This window comes from Rutidosis leptorrhynchoides, chromosome 3 (genome assembly GCF_046630445.1).
Source record: "Rutidosis leptorrhynchoides isolate AG116_Rl617_1_P2 chromosome 3, CSIRO_AGI_Rlap_v1, whole genome shotgun sequence".
Taxonomy (NCBI): domain Eukaryota; kingdom Viridiplantae; phylum Streptophyta; class Magnoliopsida; order Asterales; family Asteraceae; genus Rutidosis; species Rutidosis leptorrhynchoides.
Genome location: NC_092335.1, coordinates 675,162,157 through 675,176,960, shown reverse-complemented (window position 1 = coordinate 675,176,960; position 14,804 = coordinate 675,162,157). Strand labels below are relative to the sequence as shown.

At 37.8% G+C, this 14,804-nt stretch overlaps 1 protein-coding gene across 1 annotated transcript; it reads left to right on the top strand.

Annotated features, from left to right (window-relative positions):
• The first annotated feature begins 244 nt into the window (after positions 1–244).
• LOC139899392 (potassium transporter 5-like) lies at positions 245–14,255 on the top strand. Its single transcript, XM_071882216.1, has 7 exons — positions 245–451; positions 642–861; positions 1,218–1,466; positions 1,760–1,810; positions 6,689–6,949; positions 7,414–8,190; positions 13,750–14,255. The coding sequence occupies exons 1-7, from the start codon at positions 245–247 to the stop codon at positions 14,253–14,255; spliced, it is 2,271 nt and encodes a 756-aa protein (XP_071738317.1).
• The last annotated feature ends 549 nt before the right edge of the window (positions 14,256–14,804 follow it).

The window sequence follows — 14,804 nt, the reverse complement described above, 5'->3', positions numbered from 1 at the left end:
CTTTTATAGTACGTACGTGAACCAATATATGTATATGATGATCAGATAATATTTTTTTTTTAAATGGACAATCCGATGGAACAGTTGATTTGTTGTAAAACGCGTTTTGAACACGGTAATAGATTTTCATTTTATTTTGATTTGAAACATCTTTGGAGTTTTCAATCACATCCATCATCCACCCTTACCGGATCCTAACACCACCGTCTACGTCAACCTCCGGCAGCAGTAAAAGAAACCTAACATGTCCAATCCAGGCCATAGTCAACGAGTCTCGAACGTCACAAACATTGATGAAGAAGTCGAAGATAGCAACCAACAAATTCATACCCAACAATTACAGGAAAACCTTCATTCACCTAAATTCATAATCCCTGGCTTGAAACGTCACGACTCTTTAGATATCGAGGCCTCTAAATTTCGCAATCACAACGGTCACCATGACACTAAGGTAATTAGGGCATGCATGTTTTTTTTCGTGAATAAATCGGTTGTAACGATCTATTATGAACTTGTATTGTACACATTACACAATTTGTGGTTGATGGTATGTATTAGGATTTGCTGATTTTTATTGTATTTATAAATTTATATAGCTATTTCATCACTTTAAAAAAAAAAAAAAAAAAAACTATTTGTAGGACTGGGGAGTGATACTGAGACTACCTTTTCAATGTATTGGAGTGGTTTATGGCGATATCGGGACATCTCCGTTGTATGTGTATGCAAGTACTTTTACGAACGGAATTAAACACGAAGATGATATCATTGGTGTTTTGTCCATTATAGTTTACACTATAACATTAATTCCGGTGATAAAGTATGTTACAATCGTTTTACTAGCCAATGATAATGGTGACGGTATGTATCATCCATATATCTTAAATACAATGACACATGTTAATTTCTTGACTTATTTTGTGTGCTCATTTAACCATCACAAGGAGAGTTGGATCCCTAATATTGGTCGGGTAATTAGAGATTTAATCAAATGTTAAGAAACTTCAACTTTGATCATTCTCACCGACTAAATCATACTTTGATCGAATAAATTCAACTCTGACTAATTAACCTGACTTTTCAACTTTAACTTGGCATTGACCAATTAATCTTGATGGATTAATCAGGGATTAATCCGGATTTTTCAACCTTCAATATTATATTAGATTAGTCTATATAAGTAGATGCTAACTAGAATGTACGTTTTCTGTTAATAGGGGGTACATTTGCAGTGTACTCGAAATTGTGTCGCTATGCAAAAGTAGGCTTAATCCCAAGTGAGGAACCCGAAGATCAAGAGGTTTCAAATTATCAACTTGAATTACCGGGCAAACATAACACAATGGCATCAAAGGTTAAGAAAAATCTAGATCATAGTAACTTTGCCAAGTTTTCGCTTCTATTTGCTGCTATGCTTGGGACTTCGATGGTCATCGGTGACGGCATCCTCACTCCTTCCATCTCCGGTGATTACTTTTACCGTTTTGATAATATATATAAATATATACGATAGATGCAGTTCACTATTGTTGCAAAACGAAGTCTACCATTTTATCAAGCGAAAGACACAATGATATACTCTTTCGTCCCAATTTTACTATTCATAAAAAAAACACGCAGTTTTAGAAATGTCTATTTCTTCTAATTAAATTAATCCATTAAAGTTATAAAAGAGGTTTATCAATACTGAATAATAAAAATAGGCTGATGGAATAGTATTTATATGTTTCTCACTAAAAAACATCATTTTTCTGCATAGTATTATCAGCGGTTTCAGGACTTAAGGAAGCAACAAACACAATGACAGAAGGTACACCTTAAATATTGGACTTTATGATAACGTGGGAGTTAAAAGCTATTTAGGATTGTTATTCTTTCTTTATTGTTATTTCCTATTATCTCTTGACTTGTTCCTAAAGTCTAGGAATAATTATGTTTGATCTGTATCGTGTATATATACATGATATATTTTTTAATGAAAGGTAGATTTTCTACCTACACTGTTTATCAATTCTATATGGCATCAGAGCGGTAACGAGCCTAAAAACCAAATCCACACACCGAAATCATCACCATGGCAGGCGATGATGGAAGCTTTTCAGGAACGAAGAAAAACGAAACCTCACCAGACTCTCCATTCTATATTCACCCTTCTGACTATCCCAAACAATTGCACGTGAATGAAACTCTTAACGACCACAATTACAATGATTGGTCACAAGAGATGATGAATTTTCTCTATGCCAAGAACAAGGTTGGTTTTGTCGATGGATCGATAAAGAAACCAGAACAAACCGCAGCTGATCATATGTTATGGATGAGGTGCGATGCGATGGTAAAAGGATGGTTAACAACTGCAATGGAAAGGGAGATTAGAGGCAGCGTTAAATACGCTAACACAGCTTCTGAGATATGGGGCGATTTAAAGGAGCGTTTTGGCAAAGAAAGTGCGCCTAGAGCTTACGAATTGAAGCAAACATTATTAATGACACATCAAGATGGAGCCACAGTCTCAGTATATTACACAAAATTGCGTGGACTTTGGGATGAGATTGACTCTATTCTATCGATTCCCAAGTGCACATGTGGTCTATGCACCTGCGATGTGGGTAAAAACTCCATTGCACTCAAAGAAAAAGAAAGGCTTTATGAGTTTCTCATGGGTCTTGATAACCAATTTTCAGTAATCAAAACTCAAATTCTTGCTATGAGCCCTATACCAAGTTTAGGTAATGCTTATCATCTTGTGGCAGAAGATGAAAGACAAAGAACCATATCTACTGATAAGAGGCCGAATCAAGATATAGCAGCTTTCAAGGCCTGGACACCTGTACGTAAAGACGGAAACAGGGGGCAAAAGCAATATGGGTCCACACCGAAGGATGCTAAATCTGCGGATACTTGTACAAATTGTGGGAAAGAAGGACATGTATGGGAAGGGTGTTTTAAAAGGATAGGATACCCAGAATGGTGGCCCGGAAACAAGAAAAAGGAGGTAGCGACATCAAAGCCTTCGGCACCAAAAGTTTCTTTTGCAGCTGCCGAAAGTCAGTCTCCCGTTCCCGGATTAACAAATGAACAATATGAATCGTTTGTTAAATACTTTTCTGAAACAGGAATTCCTGGTAAGGAGATTAATGCCCCGAAAGCATATATGAATGCAAAAGGTAACGATGATACTGACTGGGTTGTCGACTCAGGTTCAACTGAACATATTACTTATGATGATGATATTCTCGATAATAAAACTAATAGCGTTGTTGAAACACCGGTCATTATTCCCAATGGGGACGCTATTCCCGTCAAAGGGAAAGGCGACTGCTTTTTGCCAGGAGGCACCAAAATAAATGGCGTTTTACACATACCTAAATTCACTTGTAATCTTTTGTCTGTTAGTAGACGAAGCAAGGATCTTCAATGTGCTGTAACCTTTTTCCCTGATTTTTGTGTTATGCAGAAACTTTACACGAGGAGCTTGATTGGTGCGGGTAAGTGCAAGGGAGGTTTATACCGAATGGGGATGCTTGGCAGGAATAAAAGAGCTATGACAACCACCATTGATGTTTGGCATAAAAGATTGGGGCATGCCTCTGGTGATAAACTTTCTAGACTAGATTTCCTTTCAAATAGTTCTTTTAATCAAGTTTACGATTCTTGTAATAAAGCGAAGCATACAAGGCTTCCGTTTCCTACTAGCAATATTAAGACTAATGATTGTTTCGATTTAATACACTGTGATATCTGGGGAAAGTATCGCATACCGTCCTTATCTGGGGCTAGTTATTTCCTTACAATCGTTGATGATTATAGTAGAATGGTTTGGGTAATCTTGTTGAAGTTTAAACACGAGGCCAGTAATCACTTGATGAAGTTTATTAACATGATAAAAACCCAATTTGGCAAAACTGTTAAGAGAGTTCGTAGTGATAATGGTGGTGAATTTACTTCTAATGAAATGCACAACTTTTACAGTAAAAATGGAATTTTTATTGAAACGTCTTGCCCTCATACTCCACAACAAAATGGAGTCGTGGAGCGAAAACATAGACATTTACTTGAGACAGCTAAAGCCTTGATGTACGAAGCTAGTTTACCTAAACAATTTTGGGGAGAATGTGTCTTGACTGCCACCTTTGTCATTAATCGATTACCATCTAAGGTAATTAAGAACAAAACACCTTATGAGGTTGTGTTTAATCGAAAACCGGACTATAATGGTATGAAAATTTTTGGATGTCTCACATATCATAGAAATACCTCTACTGGTGGGGATAAGTTTGATGTGAGCGGGAGACCGGGTATATTCATGGGGTATCCTCTAGGCATAAAAGGTTATAAGATTTATGATCTAAAGGACAAGAAATTGGTAGTTTCCAGGGACGTTAAGTTTGTTGAAAACCAATTTCCATTTACCACCATGCACAAAAATGAATCTAATATTAATGACCAAGGTGAATTATTTGAACCAACTAGTTCATCTCATGAAAGCTGCAACATTGAAGAATTGGATCCAGTTCATATTGAAGGCCCAACTACTGATATAGGCCAAGAACATGTTGATGACCCAACTCATGAAACTGTTAATGAAACCATCAACTCAGTAGAACAAGTAGATGTTCTTGATGAGGGCAGACCTTCTCGGCATCGAACACAACCAAAACATTTGGAGGACTTCATCGTTAATCTTCCCCCTTCGGTTGACAATGCACATACTGCATCCAGTCCGGCATCCTCAATGGTAAATTCTCTGTCTCCTTTTGTTTCTTATAATTCTTTCTCTAAATCTCATAAAGCATTTTTAGCTTCTATTGACTCTCATGAGGAACCAAAGTTTTATTATCAAGCGGTTACTAAAGAATGTTGGAGAGAAGCTATGCAAAAGGAGATACAAGCACTCGAAGAAAACGATACTTGGACTCTTGAATCTTTACCTAATGGAAAGCGTGCAATTGATTCCAAATGGGTGTATAAAATCAAATACAAGCCAAATGGAGATGTTGAAAGGTATAAAGCACGTTTAGTTGCAAAAGGGTTCACTCAAACAGAGGGATTTGATTATCATGATACTTTTGCGCCGGTCGCCAAGTTGGTCACTGTCCGAACTCTTTTGACTATTGCTGTTAAGAATAACTGGCTCATCCATCAATTAGATGTGAACAACGCCTTCTTACATGGTGATTTACATGAAGAGATTTATATGAAAATCCCACAAGGATATGCTAAAGAAGGTGAAAATAAAGTTTGCCGTTTAAAGAAGTCTATTTACGGTTTAAAACAAGCATCGCGCAACTGGTATCACAAATTTACCACATCATTGTTGGCACTTGACTTCGTGCAATCAAAGTCGGATCACTCATTATTCGTCCATCAAAAAAATGACTCTTTTGTGGCTGCTCTTATTTATGTAGATGATGTTGTATTAGTTGGGAATGACGCCACCAAAATACAACAAACCAAAGTTGAACTTGACAGTCAGTTTAGCATTAAAGATCTTGGAAACCTCAAATATTTTCTTGGCATCGAGGTTGCTCGAACTACAGAAGATTTAGTGCTGAGTCAACGCAAATATATTCTTGACATTCTTGCTGAATGTGGCTTCAAAGAGTCTCGGCCAAGTTATTTTCCCATTGAACAAAATCATAAACTGGACCAATGTGAGCATGCACCGAAAGTAAATGTTGGACGTTATCGTCGACTAATTGGCCGCCTGCTGTACTTGCAAGCTACTCGACCTGATGTTACTTACGCGGTTAATATCTTGTCCCAATTTGTTGCAGACCCTCGACAGCCTCACTTGGATGGGGTTCATCGTGTGCTTCGGTATTTGCAGTTTACAGCTGGACAGGGAATCTTACTTCCACGTGAGGGAGGATTTGGACTTGCTGCTTATTGTGATTCAGATTGGCTTGGGTGTCCCTTCACACGTCGATCGAGAACAGGTTATATTTTACTACTGGGAGGAGCTCCGATATCTTGGAAGACTAAAAAGCAGTCGCTTGTATCTCGCTCATCCGCTGAGGCAGAGTATAGATCCATGGCTTCTACTGTTAGTGAAATCATATGGGTTCGCTGGTTGATGAAAGAATTACATGTTGCTTCCGCTGGTCCGACACCTTTATTTTGTGATAATCAAGCTGCACGTCACATAGCAAATAATCCGGTTTTTCATGAGCGAACCAAGCATGTTGAGATGGATTGTTACTTTGTTCGAGAGAGGGTCGATTCCAAGGAGGTGCAACCGTTTCCAATCGACACTAAACAACAAGTTGCTGACATACTAACGAAAGGCTTGGGTACTCAACAATTGCGGTTTCTTTTGGGCAAGCTGGGCATTCGAAATCTTCATGCTCCACCTTCAGAGGGAGTATTGGACTTTATGATAACGTGGGAGTTAAAAGCTATTTAGGATTGTTATTCTTTCTTTATTGTTATTTCCTATTATCTCTTGACTTGTTCCTAAAGTCTAGGAATAATTATGTTTGATCTGTATCGTGTATATATACATGATATATTTTTTAATGAAAGGTAGATTTTCTACCTACACTGTTTATCAATTCTATATTAAATTCGGTTTAACTCCATTTATACTTAAGTTAATGTTTTCGATATTTGCTATTGCTAACCAGTAGCGAAATCAAAACCAGAGTCCTAAATTAAATCAAAACACCTTGGACATGGCTTAATGCAGGGAGGATTGTTGTGATATCAGTAGTAATCTTGATAACTTTATTCATGGTGCAAAGATTCGGAACTGATCGAGTTGGATATACTTTTGCACCAATCGTTTGTGTATGGTTCTCCCTCATTGCGGGAATCGGGGTCTTCAATTTCTACAAGTTCAACCCTTCGGTCGCTAAAGCCATAAACCCAAAATATATCATCTATTATTTTAGACGTAATGGGAAAGAAGCATGGATTTCGCTTGGTGGAGTGGTTCTTGCTATAACAGGTACTTTTATATCAAACTAGCTAGGTAGTTATAGTTAATTGTGTTATCGTTTGTACCAAATGGTGGATCTTTTCTTCGTAATGTATCAAAAATAGATAAACATATAAGATCTTCCAAGTTTTGGCTAGCCCGTGTGAAGCAATATTTTTTACTCATATCTACGCGGCATAATCGGGTTATCTCGAGACCGTTTCTGACCCTTTATTTGGCCACCTCAAATTTTACTTCTAGTGAGCAGTGACATTTGAAACTGAGACCTTTAATGAGGATACCACTACCTCAATCACTAGACCATCTTACGATTATTATGATTGTTTGTAATGTAGCACTCTTTGTCAAAAAAGAGTAACATATATAAAATTATACTTACGATAGTGTGAGCTATGTACCAAAAATTTTTAGCTTATAAAAATACTAACATAAATATGATATCTCACATAAAATTGTCTTACTGTTTTTAATAGGAACCGAGGCTATGTTTGCTGATCTTGGACACTTTACGGTCAAATCGATACAAATAAGTATGGGTTGTGTGGTTTATCCCGCTCTGATCACAGCGTATAGTGGTCAAGCATCATGGCTAACAAAGAATAGTGATAAAGTGGCAGACATGTTCTATAAATCAACTCCAATTGCATTGTACTGGCCGGTCTTTGTGGTGGCAGTTATGGCGGCAATTATTGCAAGTCAGGCTATGATTTCAGGGACGTTCTCGATTATTAAACAATCACTTTCGCTTGGATGCTTTCCTCGTGTTAGTATTGTGTATACATCCAGTAAATATGAAGGGCAAGTTTACATACCAGAAATGAACTATCTTCTTATGATTGGTTGTGTTCTTGTTACTGTGTCGTTCAGAACTACAGAAAAGATCGGCCACGCATATGGTATTGCGGTGATATTTGCTGAGACACTGACATCAGCGTTCATGGTGGTGATAATGCTCGTCATATGGAAAACGAACATACTTCATGTGATCTTATATGTACTTGTGATAAGCTCAACGGAATACATTTACCTTAGTGCGGTTCTCTACAAATTCAGCCAAGGTGGATACTTGCCATTTACATTTGCCGTCGTCCTAATGTTCATAATGTGCACTTGGAACTATGTTTATCGTGCAAAATACAGCTACGAGCTCGATCACAAGGTGTCAACAGAAGCAATAAAAGACGTTGTTACGGACAGAAACATTAGTCATATGGAAGGACTTGCAATATTTTACTCTGAGCTTGCACAAGGCATGATGGGAAAATAGGTCACAACGGGCAATCTACAAAGCGGAAACGAACCCGTTTGACAAGCATTTCCCGACCCGTATGAACCCGTGAGGAAACTAACAAACAAGCTATATCAAATCCAACCCAAATCAGTCACCAAATCTGTTCTGAATCAGTAGCTAAACAATAATCAAGCACACACTAAATACACGAGACTTTTTACGTGGAAAACCCCTCAAAATCGAGAGTAAAAACCACGGGACTCGTAAGCCACTTAAATTCCACTATCATCAACAAAGAGAGCAATACAATAATCCTTATCTAGATCAACTAGAGGCATACAACATCATCATACTCTTGAACAACAATAATCAACAAGTATATGAAGAAATTAAAGACAAAAGATGAATGAATCACCCAATAATCTGCTCTCTGTTCCAGCAGCAAAATCATGATCTACAGACCTTATTAGACGAATTCAACGGTTGAAAATGTTGGCCCTGATGTCAGGAAGACACAGTCCAAAAATGAAGAATATTCAACGGTTGGATCTCCGGGGATCGTCGATTTACTGGGCTGCTGTACACAAAAACGGGAATTTGAGGTTTCTCTCTTTTTCTTGATTACTTTTTGATCTCTCTCCCTCTTGATAGTCAAAGAACAGCTGCACACAACTGATTCAAATAATGCACCCAGATGTTGACCAGGTCAAACTTCATCTTGGGCCTTAAATTGTTGGGCTTGGGCTTCCTTACATAATTGGAAACCAAAAAATAAAACCCAACAAATCTCCCCCTTTCCAATTATGAGGAAGGAATCGCCATCCCGGCGATCGAGCAACATATCTTGAGCTTCTTACTTGTTAAAGCCTTTGTGAACATGTCGGAACCATTATCATCGGTATGAACTTTCTCAAGTTCAAACAAACCATCCTCAAGACGCTCTCTAATCCAATGATACCGCACATCAATATGTTTTGTCCGCTTATGATACATCGAATTTCTAGCTAAATGAATCGCACTCTCATTATCACAAAGAACCACATATCATGATTGCTTAAACCCAAGGTCTTGTAGAAACCTTTTCATCCACAATAGTTCTTTGCAAGCTTCTGTTGCTGCCATATACTCAGCCTCGGTCGTAGACAATGCAACACACTTTTGTAACCTTGATTGCCATGAAACCGCTCCCCCTGCGAAAGTCATCAAATATCCAGAAGTGGACTTCATGTTATCTTTGTTTTCTGACATATCCGAGTCTGTATAACCAACAAGCATCAGCTCTCCATTTCCAAACGTGATACCCAATTTTGAAGTACCTCGTAAGTATCTCATAATCCATTTAACTGCTTCCCAATGCTTCTTACCCGGATTTGACATAAACTGACTAACAACACCTACCGCATGAGCTATATCAGGCCTAGTACACACCATAGCATACATCAAGCTACCAACCGCTGAAGCATATGGAACTTTGTCCATCTCCTCAACATCCTCCTTTGAAGAAGGGCAATCTCTATCTGTTAGCTTAAAGTTGGTAGTAAGAGGGGAACTAACCACTTTAGCATTCTTCATGTTGACCCTACTAAGCACCTTTTCAATGTATTGCTCTTGTGATATATGTAACGTCTTAGCACCTCTATCTCTAGAAATCCGAATGCCAAGAATCTGTTTTGCTGGTCCCAAGTCTTTCATAGCAAAAGACTTGCTCAATTCTCGCTTCAACTGCGCAATTCTTTTAATATTTTTACCAACAATCAACATATCATCAACGTATAACAACAATATGATGAAATCATCATCACCAAACCTCTGAAAGAAAACACAATGATCTGAAGTTGTCTTTCGGTAGCCTTGCTTTCCTATAACCGACTCAAACTTCTTATACCACTGTCTCGGTGCTTGCTTCAACCTATATAGACTTTTCTGAAGTCTACAAACATAATTTTCTTTACCCTTAACCCGAAAACCTTCAGGTTGCATCATGTAGATTTCCTTATCCAAATCACCGTGAAGAAAAGCAGTCTTGACATCCATCTGTTCAACCTCAAGATCAAGACTAGCAGCTAACCCAAGAACCACTCGAATAGATCCCATCTTCACAACCGGTGAGAAAATCTCATCAAAATCAATACCCTTTTTCTGGCTGAATCCTTTAATGACTAACCTAGCTTTGTACCTTGGTTGTGAAGTAAGCTCATCTGTCTTCACTTTGAATACCCATTTGTTTCTCAAAGCTCTCTTGCCTTTAGGTAACTTCACCAGCTCATAAGTATTGTTCTCATGCAAAGAATTCATCTCATCTTGCATAGCTTCACCCCACTCTTTCTTATGCTCATATTGCATTGCTTCTGAATAACATTCTGGCTCTCCCCCATCAGTAACTAATACATACTCATCAGCAGAATATCTAACAGAAGGATGACGGTCTCGGGTAGACCGCCTAAGTGGGACAAATGGGGGCACATATGGTACTGGAATCTCTACCTGCTCCGGAGCATCATTATCATCAGTACCATGTTCATTATCATGAACATCATCATCAACATGTGAATCAACATGTTGTGGAGTAACCAGATCCAAATCAGCAAGATCGACATTATGTTGAGGAACTGACTCTGTCTTCTCGACATCTTTCAACATTTGATCTTCTGAAAAAACAACATCTCGACTTCGTACAAGTTTCTTTTGAACTGGATCATATAACCTGTACCCAAAATCATCTTCACCATAACCTAGGAATACACATGGCTTAGTCTTCATATCAAGCTTTGACCTTTCATCTTTGGGATCATGAACAAATGCTTTACATCCAAAGACTCGTAAATGACAGTAAGAAACATCTTTGCCGCTCCAAACCCTGTTACAAACATCAAAACGCAAAGGTTCACAAGTGGTTAGATTAATAATATGAACTGCCGTATTTAAAGCCTCACCCTAAAAAGAATCAGACAACCCTGCATGTGAAAGCAAACATCTAACTCTCTCAACCAAAGTTCTGTTCATCCTCTCTGCTAAGCCATTCAACTGAGGTGTCTTTGGTGGAGTCTTTTGATGCCGAATACCATTCTCCTTACAATAAGCATCAAATCTGCCAATGTATTCACCGCCATTATCAGTCCGAATACACTTGAGTTTCTTCCCCGTTTGCCTTTCAACTAGTGCATGAAATTCCTTAAACTTCTCAAATACTTGATCTTTTGACTTTAAGGTGTAAACCCACACCTTCCTGGAATGATCATCGATGAATGTAACAAAGTAGGAACATCCACCAAGTGTTCTAGTCTTCATAGGCCCACAAACATCCGAATGCACTAGATCAAGTACGTTCTCCATTCGAAAAGAAGAATGACTCTTAAACGCAACTCTGGTCTGTTTACCTGCCAAACAGTGAGAACACTTACTCAAATTAATATCACTAACACCCGACAACACATTTTTCTTAAACAAGATATACATCCCTTTTTCACTCATGTGGCCAAGTCTTTTATGCCACAACTCGGTAGAATCAACATTGTCCACTGCGTTAACAATGTTCTGGATGATCTTCGGACGCGTTATGTATAATCTTGAGTCTTTCATTCCTCTTTCCACTATCATAGAACCAAGAGTTAGTTTCCAAATACCATTACCAAAACCGTTATAATAACCATCATCATCAAGAATGCCTGTTGAAATGACATTATCCGGAACATGTTTTACATTATGCAAAACTAACTCCATTCCCGTGTCAAATTTCAAACAAACATCTCCAATACCAACGATCTTTGATAACCCGGCATTACCTATCCTAGCAAATCCATAGTCACCTGGAGTGTAAGATGAGAAGTGATCTCTACATATTGCAACATGACATGTAGCACCACTATCAACAATCCAACTCGTGTCATCATGAGTAAGATTGATCATATCATAATCAATACAAACAAAGAACTCATCCGTGATAGCGTTAACTTCAACCTTATCATCATCACCACCATCACTTTTCTTTTGTTTATTCTTGTCATATGCTTTTTTCTTCTCGTTCTTTAACTTTGGACAATACCACTTTGTGTGCCCCTTTTCATGACAATTATAACACTCAACATTAGCAAATTTACCTTTGCGTGAGCTGCTACGATGATTGCCTCTTTTACCCTGACCTCTACTATGACTTCTCCCCCGCGTTTCTGTGACTAAGATATCTGACTGTGAAGAAGAACCTTGTGACTTTCTTCTCATCTCTTCATTCAAAATACTACCCTTAGCCAATTCCATGGTGATAGTACCATTCGGTGCAGAGTTGGACAAAGATGTCCTAAAAAGTCTCCCAAGAGTCCGGTAATGTACCAAGTAACCAGAGACCCTGAATCTCATCCTCAAACTTGATACCCATACCTGCAAGCTGATTTATAATACCATGATATGCATTTAGGTGATCTGTAATAGGAGTCCCATCATGATACTTCAAAGCCATCATCTGCTTAATTAAGAACAACTTGTTATTCCCAGTCTTTCGCTCATATAACTGCTCAAGCTTTTTCTATAAGGCTTTAGCATCAGTCTCCCCAGTAATATGATTCACAACATTATCATCAACCCACTGCCGAATATACCCACATACTTGTCTATGCAAAATTTTCCATTGAGCATCAGATTTTTCCTCAGGTTTATCCTCAGTAAAAACAGGCAAATAATAATCTTTCACATAAAGAAGATCCTCCATCTTGCCTTTCCAAACATGATAATTTGAACCATTTAAATTAATCATCTTACTTGTATTAGCTTCCATCTTTCACATAAGTCAATCAAAAAACCTTAAGCTCTAGATACCAATTTGATGGGAAAATAGGTCACAACGGGCAACCTACAAAGCGGAAACGAACCCGTTTGACAAGCATTTCTCGACCCGTATGAACCCGTGAGGAAACTAACAAACAAGCTATATCAAATCCAACCCAAATCAGTCACCAAATCTGTTCCGAATCAGTAGCTAAACAATAATCAAGCACACACTAAATACACGAGACTTTTCACGTGGAAAACCCCTCAAAATCGAGAGTAAAAACCACGGGACTCGTAAGCCACTTAAATTCCACTATCATCAACAAAGAGAGCAATACAATAATCCTTCTCTAGATCAACTAGAGGCATACAACATCATCATACTCTTGAACAACAATAATCAACAAGTATATGAAGAAATTAAAGACAAAAGATGAATGAATCACCCAATAATCTGCTCTCTGTTCCAGCAGCAAAATCACGACCTACAGACCTTATTAGACGAATTCAACGGTTGAAAATGTTGGCCCTGATGTCAGGAAGGCACAGTCCAAAAATGAAGAAGATTCAACAGTTGGATCTCCGGGGATCGTCGATTTACTGGGCTGCTGTACACAAAAACGGGAATTTGAGGTTTCTCTCTTTTTCTTGATTACTTTTTGATCTCTCTCCCTCTTGATAGTCAAAGAACAGCTTCACACAACTGATTCAAATAATGCACCCAGATGTTGACCAGGTCAAACTTCATCTTGGGCCTTAAATTGTTGGGCTTGGGCTTCCTTACATAATTGGAAACCAAAAAATAAAACCCAACAAGGCATTCCCCCAATCTTTAAACACTACGTTGATAACGTTCCTGTTTTACATTCGGTTATCGTGTTTGTTTCAATTAAGTCGTTACCAATTAGTAGGGTTGCACCAGAAGAGAGGTTTTTGTTTCGAAGAGTGAAACCAAACGAATTATATGTTTTTAGGTGTGTTGTAAGGTATGGGTACACAGATGTGCGCAACGAAAAGGAGTCATTTGAGAAGATATTGGTTGAACGTTTGAAAGGTTTCATTGAGTATGAAATTGTTGGTGATGAGGAACAAGGTCGTGTATGGGATGAGGATGTGGTGAAACTAGAAACTGCGTGTCGAGCTGGAATCGTGCATTTAGTGGGTGAATATGAAATTAGTTCAAAAAGTGAGTCGTCGATTGGAAAAAGGATTTTGATTGATTATGCTTACAATTTCTTGAATAAGAACTTGAGAAATGGTTATAGTGTATTTAAAATTCCTCATAAAAGGATGTTGAAAGTTGGTATGGCTTACGAGCTTTGAGGATAATGAACGGGGCTTGGCTTCTTTGTTTTTCTCTAGACGAAGTTATAATGTTTCGAAATTCCTCATAAAAGAATTTTAAAAAGTATATTGATTTGGGTGATAGAGAATTTTTCTACTAGGTTTTTAGAAAGTTTATAAAAAAGTTTTTATACTTGGATGTCAGTTATATAGTTCTATTTTGTAAGTTATTCATATTTGAAAATGAATGTATATGCCACACAAACTTCTAACTTGTTGCATTTCGACCAAATCTGGCCAAAAAACTCACCGAAGATTGTAGACGGGCACAAGGATAATTAATTCTCTTAAACAGAAGCGCATTTTTTTTTTTTTTTTTTTTTAATTTAGTTCATTTAAATATAAGGTTACATGTGTCATCTTAGTATTTTCGATAAGTATTTCGGCTTGATTTGGTCGAAAAACAACAAATTATAAGATTGTAGACTGACACAAGGATAATTTATTCTCTCAAGTACAATCGTATTTTATTAATTTAGTTCATTTAAATACAAGGTTACATGTATCATACAATTTCCGATAAGTATT

Excerpts from the sequence above, each read along its gene's own strand:
- LOC139899392 (XM_071882216.1), top strand. The coding sequence starts at position 245 with ATGTCCAATCCAGGCCATAGTCAACGAGTCTCGAACGTCACAAACATT. Across the intron at positions 1,467-1,759 it reads CCTCACTCCTTCCATCTCCG|TATTATCAGCGGTTTCAGGA; the intron begins GTGATTACTTTT and ends TTTTCTGCATAG. Across the intron at positions 8,191-13,749 it reads TTACTCTGAGCTTGCACAAG|GCATTCCCCCAATCTTTAAA; the intron begins GCATGATGGGAA and ends AAACCCAACAAG.